General features: G+C 38.4%; 1 protein-coding gene across 1 annotated transcript; it reads left to right on the top strand.

Moving 5' to 3' along the window:
* Positions 1-272: 272 nt before the first annotated feature.
* Positions 273-1208, top strand: LOC105731083 (olfactory receptor 2M4). Its single transcript, XM_012472660.2, has one exon. It carries the CDS (start codon positions 273-275, stop codon positions 1206-1208), a length of 936 nt encoding a protein of 311 aa, XP_012328083.2.
* Positions 1209-8057: the final 6849 nt, after the last annotated feature.

Below are 8057 nucleotides of genomic sequence, written 5' to 3'. Positions count from 1 at the left end.
CTTACAAACTTCAGCATTCTTGTCTGTATAATAAATGTCCATGTGCAGTTCATGTATACTCTGTGAAAGTTGGATGAGGAAATAATTGTAAAAGCACTGGACTAAGTCACACAATTTACCATGGCTAAAGGAAGGTAACTGAAGGTTGGTGGAAGTCCTTATGCATGCATATAAACTGCCCAGTGGAGTATGTCACGGTATGTATTTGAAAACTGAATCAATAAATCAGCTTGTACCATCTCTGGAATTTCAGATAAGGCAAACTATCCAGGATGGTGTGGGAAAATCAGACCTTCAACTCTGACTTCATCCTGCTGGGAATCTTCGATCGCAGCCCCACCCACACCTTCCTCTTCTTTCTGGTCCTGGGCATCTTCTCAGTGGCCTTCGTGGGAAACTCTGCCATGGTTCTCCTCATCTACCTGGACACCCAGCTCCACACCCCCATGTACTTCCTCCTCAGTCAACTGTCCCTCATGGACCTCATGCTCATCTGCACCACTGTACCCAAGATGGCCTTCAGCTACTTGTCTGGGAAGAAATCTATCTCTCTGGCAGGTTGTGGAACTCAGATATTCTTCTACGTGTCCCTGCTTGGAGCTGAATGCTTCCTGTTGGCCGTCATGGCTTACGACCGCTATGTGGCTATATGTCACCCTCTTCGGTACACCGTCCTCATGAATCAGAAACTCTGTGTCTTCATGACTGTTGCTTCCTGGACCCTGGGGTCTCTTGATGGCATTATAGTGCTTGCAGCTGTGCTGTCATTTTCTTACTGCAGATCTCTGGAAATCCATCACTTTTTCTGTGACGTTGCTGCCCTTTTACCTCTATCCTGCACAGACACATCTGCATTTGAAAGACTGCTTTTTGTTTGTTGTGTGGTGATGCTAATGTTTCCAGTTTCAGTTATCACGCTTTCCTACTCCCGTGTCCTTCGAACCGTCATCCACATGGGCTCTGGGGAAAGTCGCCGCAAAGCCTTCAGTACCTGCTCCGCCCACCTGTGTGTGGTCGGACTCTACTACGGTGCTGCTATGTTCATGTACATGAGACCAGCTTCTAAACGTGCACCAGACCAGGACAAGACGGTGTCGGCCTTCTACGCCATTCTCACCCCTATGCTGAACCCTCTCATTTACAGTCTCCGCAACAAAGAAGTGTTCAGGGCACTACAGAAGGTGCTGAAGAAAAGAAAGTTAATATGACTTTATCAGAATCCTTCCGAGTGCCCACTGTGGTCAGCACTTCTTCAAAGAAACTGGAATCTCTTACATTATTCTATTTCTGATAATATGTCTTAATATTTTTCTACCTCTTTTCCAATTTATCTATTTAGTATATTATTACACACACATAATTTGTAAACTAAGCTAGATTTGGACGTTAGTGTAAGTGGCTTGATCCCTGTGAATGTCAGTTGAATTATTAGTCAGGTATAAGTCTGAAATTTATTTGCTGTATCAAAGAGCAAAGGTTGGAACTGATCTTCTGTTTTTGGAGAGATGCTTCTTTGCTCACAAATTAATTACCTATTAGTACTTGTTTTTAGTTTTACCAAGTTTATATGTTAAATTATTGAATTTGATGTTAGTAATACCGAGTTGAAGAAGTTATATTGTTTACTCAATTTAGTGATGAAAAATCTTTTGAGTATATTTGGGACATTGTGCATACATGAATCTAAGTTTTCTTTCTTTTTTTTTTTTTTTGTGAATCCAAGTTTTCAACTAAATTTTATTAAATTTAAATGCAGACCAAGTATTTTTGAAAAACAAATTAGTGTCTGAATTATGAGCTGAAAATGTAAAATAAATGCTTTATTTTAAAGACTTTATAGGTAAAATGTAAACTACATCATTATTAATTTTTATGGTTGATTACCTGTTGAAACAATGTTTTGGATATATTAGTTTGATTGTTATTAAAATTAATTTGATTTTTAGTGTTGAAGTTTGACCCGTAATCCAGTAGATGGCGCTAAAAGTAACGCCTGAAGAGAGGCTCTTACTTCTCCACTTGGCTGTTTATTTCCTGGCATTCGCAGGCCAGCTGTGCGGTGGGGGTTGAGAGAGACGACCCCTTACCAGGGCCACTCCTGAGCCCTGGAGGAGGCCCCTCCAATTACTCGCACCTTGCCTGCGTTTTTGTTAAGCGTTCCTGGCTACCGCGCTACTTCAGGCAGAGGCCACAGCAGGGAGTCAGTCTACCTTTCAGCACATATAAAAGTTAACTCAAGAAGGGTTAAAGACTTAAATGTAAGAAAATCCTAGAAGAAAACTTAGCAAATGCCATTCTTGACATCAGCCTTGGCAAATAATTTTTGGCTAAATTCCCAAAAACATCTGCAACAAAATTTGACAATTTAGATCTAATTAAATTAAGGAGCTTCTTCACAGCAAAAGAAATTGTCAGCGAAGTAAACAATCTACAGAATGGGAGAAGATATTAGCAAACTATGCATCCAACAAAGGTCTAACATTCAGATTGTATAAGGAGCTTAGGTTAACAAGCAAAACACAAACAACCCCATTAGAAAAGTGGGCAAAGCACATGACCAGAAGGCCATGCAAGCATCCACAAACATATGAAAAAATGGTCATCTTAATTATCAGAGAAATGCAAATCAAAACCTCAATGACAGACCGTCTCATACCAGTCGTCAGAATGATGATAAAGTCAAATGATAACAAATACTGGTGAAGCTGTGGAGAAAAGGAACACTTACACACTGCTGGTAAGAGTGTAAATTATAGTTCAGCCATGTGGAAAGCAGTCTGGAGAGTTCTCAAAGAACTTAAAACAGGGCTACTATTTGACCCAGGAATGCTATTACTGAGTACATATCCGAAAAAAGATAAATCATTCTACTAAAAAGACATAATTGTACTCATATGTTTATTGCAGTGCTATTCACAGTCACAAAGAATCAACCTAAGTGCCGATCAGTACTGGATGGAATAAACAAAATGTATCACATATGCACCATGGAGTACTGTGTAGCCATAAAAAGGACAAAATCATGTCCTTTCCAGCCACATGGATGCACCTGGAGGCCATCATTCAGTAAATTCATGCAGTAACCAAAACCAAGCACTGCATACTCTCACCTTTAAGTGGGATCTAAACTTTGGGTCCTCAAAGATGGAAAGATGGGAGCCTTAGCCACTAAGGACTACGAGATGGGGAAGGGAGAGGGGAGTGTGGTTCGCAAGACTACCTGCTGGATACTATGCTCACCGCCTGGGCGATGGGGTCTCTATTCCAAACCTCAGCATGATGCCATATTCCCATGTGACACACATGCACAAGAACCCCAATCATTTAAAATAGTAATGTAACATTTCAGTTTAAATTTAAAAAGTGTGGGGAGAGAGATCCAATATGGCTGATGATTAGCAGCTCGGGCACGTACCTCCCAGTGAAAGCGCAAAGAACGAGAGGACGCCACACTTTCAGACGAATATTTGTTGCTCACGGACCAGGAGATTCCCAGTGGAGGAGCCCCACGGGTCACCAGGGCGACTCTTGTGGCCGGCGTGGTGGTTTTGCTGGTGCCTTAGCACGCCAGTTCTTGGTGCAGAGTCCAGAGATTCCCGGGCAGAAAAGCACCATCAATCTTAACACCACTGTTTTGGCTGGCTCAGTGGATTGCTCAGATCTCGGCGCAGGGAATCAACAAGTTGGACATCAGAGACCCAGTTAGAAAGCCGGTAATTATAAAGACGACAGACGGACAAATATATAATGAAGGGAAGAAACCAGCGTAAAAAGGTAGAGAATACTCAAAATCAGAATGCCTCTCCCTCTACAGGGGATTGCAATTCCTCATCAGTAACGGAACAAGGCTTAATAGATTACACGTGTGTTCCAATAACAGAAGCAGGTTTCAAAACGTGGGTGATAAGAAACTTGTGTGAATTAAAAGAACTTGTTCTAACCCAATGCAAAGAAACTAAGAACCTTGAAAAAAGGTTTGACGAACTGTTAACGAGAATGGACAATTTAGAGAAGAATATAAGTGAATTGATGGAGCTGAAAAACACAACACGAGAACTTCGCGAAGCATGCACAAGTTTAAACAGTCGAATTGATCAAGCAGAAGGAAGGATATCAGAAGTCGAGGACCAGCTCAGTGAAATGAAACGAGAAAACAAGAATGCAGAAAAAAGGATGAAAAGGAATGAGCAAAGTCTCCAGGAAATATGGGACTATGTGAAAAGACCTAATTTACGTTTGATAGGTGTACCTGAATGTGATGAAGAGAATGAATCCAAGTTGGAAAATACTCTTCAGGATATCATTCAGGAAAATTTTCCCAACCTGGCAAGGCAGGGTAATATTCAACTCCAGGTAATACAGAGAACACCACAAAGATATTCTTCAAGAAGACCAACCCCAAGGCACATAATCGCCAGATTTATTAGGGTTGAAATGAAGGAGAAAATACTAAGGGCAGCCAGAGAGAAAGGTCAGGTTACCCATAAAGGGAAACCTATCAGACTTACAGCAGATCTCTCAGCAGAAACCCTACAAGCCAGAAAAGAGTGGGGACCAATATTTAACATCCTGAAAGAAAAGAACTTTCAACCCAGAATTTCCTATCCAGCCAAACTAAGCTTTATGAGCGAAGGAAAAATTAAATCTTTTGCGAACAAACAAGTACTTAGAGAGTTCACCACCACCAGGCCTGCTTTACAAGAGCTTCTGAAAGAAGCACTATACATATAAAGGAACAACCAATATCAGCCTTTCCAAAAATATATCAAAAAGCAAAGAACTTTAACACAATAAAAAATTTACATCAACTAATGGGCAAAACAGCCAGCTAGCATCAAACACCGGTATTAAACCTATATATATTTTAATTGGATAAAAAGCCAAAACCCATCGGTATGCTGCATCCGGGCCCATCTTACATGCAACAATACACAAAGACTCAGAGAGAAGGAGGAAGATTTACCAATCAAACAGAGAGTAAAAATAAACTAATAAACAAAAAACAGGAGATGCAATTCTCGCCTCTGATAAAGTAGACTTTAAAGCAACAAAGATCAAAAGAGGCGAGGAATGACGTTACATAATGGCAAAAGGATCAATGCAACAAGAAGAGCTAACGATTCTATAGATCAACGAGATAGAAAATTGACAAGGATATTCAGAACTTGAACTCAGACCCGGAACAAGTAAACTTAATAAACATTTATAGAACTCTCCACTTCAAATACACAAAACATACATTACCACCTCACACCTATTCCAAAGGTGACTATATAATTGGAAGTAAATCACTCCTCAGTAATCGCATAGCATTTCATAGGTTTAAATTAAATATTGGTTGGCTGTTTGTTTGTTATCTTCTTCCCTTATTCCTTCCTGACTACATCATTAAGTATAATTATCAGTATACAAGAGGTTTTCAATACCCATTACTAAATTGCATTCTAGCCTGGGCAAGAAAGCAATACTCCCATTCTCTCTCCCTCTTTCTTTTCCTTCTCCCTCCTCCCCATTCTCTCTCTCTCTTTCTCTTCCTTTTTCCTCTTTCCTATTCTCTCTCAAGAAAAAAAAAAAAAAAAAAAAAAAAGAATTAAGGAGTTAAAGAGAGGATTTGGGAAAAAAAAAAAGTCACATATACAAGTGTTAAACATTCTGACAAAATGTTCAGGAAAACATATAATTTCTAGCAGAGCATTTGGCATATAGTAAGCATTAATATATTTTTGAAGGAGGGAAGGTTGAAAAAAAAATTAAAAATAAATAAATAAATAAATTTAAAAAGTGTGGTCACTAGTATATTTTTAAATTAGCTAGGTGGCATGTTGTATTTCTTTTGAAGTATGTTTATCTAGGTGACTAAGAGATGGTGATTTCCATTGTGTTTCTGTTAATTTATTACTTTAACCTCTTCAAAACCCACATAATTTCTGAAACTCCAGTAAGTAGAAGTTCCTGTGTTAGGCTCAGTATCTTTTCTACAGCAAATTAAGATGGTCTTTTGCCCCTACTATTGATTTGGTAAATGAGCTCTTTTCTGTCACTATCAGGAAAGAATATCAAAAACAACTCACGTTCATAATGATCAGACATCTTCTACCTATGACACCTAGGTCTACGCTTATCCATTTGTCCTCTGTCACGACGTAAGTGACAGAAATCCAAGCTACCTGGACATGCCACAGGAAAAAAACAACATACTAAATTTAGATGATAATATGCTAATTGGACTGAGTGAATAAGAAATAGCCAGCACATTGGAAACATTGTAATACATTTGTTATCCCATGTGGAAGGTATGCCTTACCAGTATCAGCGGTCTTCCACAAAAATAAAGATTGTAGAAAGTGGCATGCCACCCAAGGTTTCATGGGATATCCAAAGTAAAGGAAAGATTACTGCATGTTGCCCTCTCATCAAAAGACAGACACATGATAGATAGATAATAGATAGATAGATGATAGATAGATAGATAGATGATAGACAGATAAGATAGATAGATAGATAGATGATAGATAAGATAGATGATAGATAAGATAGATAGATGATAGATAAGATAGATTAGATAGATTATAGATAGATAAGATAGATGATAGATAAGATAGATTAGATAGATAGATAGATAGATGATAGATAGATAGATAGATAACAGTTTGTATACCTTTTTGGGTTTTGAAGGCAGCATATTCCACGCCTGGTAAATTATTTTTATCTATATAGTGGGTTACACAAAAAGATACTGACTTTGATTAACTTGATTAACAGAAAGAGGATGCATTGCAATCCAGGACGCAGTGCAAGCAACTCTGACGCTCGGACCATGCAACTGTTAGAATCTATATATTATAGACATTATTATCAGGAAATAATGCTGTCTGGCATTTAGTGTATGTTCCCATGGGATAATTTCAAATAAAATCACTAAAATTCGGGAGTAAAATCATGCTAACCACATTAAAAACTTTAGACCTTTTCATTTTTAATTTTTACTTTTTGTGAGTACATAGCAGGTGTATATATTTATGAGGTATGTGAGATATTCTGATACATGCGTGCAATGCGTAATAATCACACCAGATAAATGGAGCATCCATCATCTCAAGCATTTGTCCTTTATGATTCAAATAATCCAATTATACTTTTAGTTATTTTTAAAGGCACCATTATCATTGGCTATAGTCACCCTGTTGTGCTATTAAATACTAAGATATTCATGCTTTCCAACTATATTTTGTACCCATTAACCGTCCCCACTTATGCCCCCTGATCCCCACCCCACTGCCCTTCTCAGCCTCTGGTAACTATCTTTCTACTCTCTATGTCCATGAGCTCAATTGTTTTAATTTTTAGCTCCCACCAGTAAGGGAGATCGTTTGAAGTCTGTCTCTCTGCACCTGGCTTATTTCATTTACTATGATAAGTCCAGTTCGATCCATGTTGTTTCAAATGACAGGATCTCATTATTTTTTATGGCTGGATAACACTTCATTGTGAATATGTACCACATTTTCTTTATCCATTCGTCTGTTGGTAGACAGTTGGCTTGCAAATCTTAGCTATTGTGAATACTGCTGCAATCAACGTGGCGTGCAGAAATCTCTTCAATGTACTGATTCCCTTTCTTTTGGCTGTATGCCTAGCAGCAGAAGTACTGGATCATACGGTAACTATTTTTAGTTTTTTGAGGAACCTCCGAACTGTACTTTATAGTGGTTGTGTTACTTTACATTCCTGCCAATAGTGTAGGAGAGTTCCCTTTCTCCACATTCTGGCGTAATTTGTTACTGCTTGTCTTTTGTATAAAAGTCATTTTAGCTGGGGTGAGATGATATGTCACTGTAGTTTTAATTTCTCCTACGATCAACATGTTGAGCAAATTTTCATACACCCGTTTGTCATTTGTATGTCTTCTTTTGAGAAATGTCCATTTAAATCTTTGGCCCACTTATAAACTGGAATGAATACATTTTTTTTTTCCTGTAGAGTTGTTTGAGTTCCTTGTATATTCTGGTTATTAATCCCTTGTCAGATGAGCAGTTTGCAAGTTATTTTTTCTTTCA

The sequence above is a fragment of the Aotus nancymaae genome, unplaced genomic scaffold (assembly GCF_030222135.1).
Source record: "Aotus nancymaae isolate 86718 unplaced genomic scaffold, 86718_ANA_hifiasm-v0.15.2.pri h1tg000032l_1, whole genome shotgun sequence".
Lineage (NCBI taxonomy): Eukaryota > Metazoa > Chordata > Mammalia > Primates > Aotidae > Aotus > Aotus nancymaae.
This window is presented reverse-complemented; position numbering and strand designations above follow the sequence as displayed.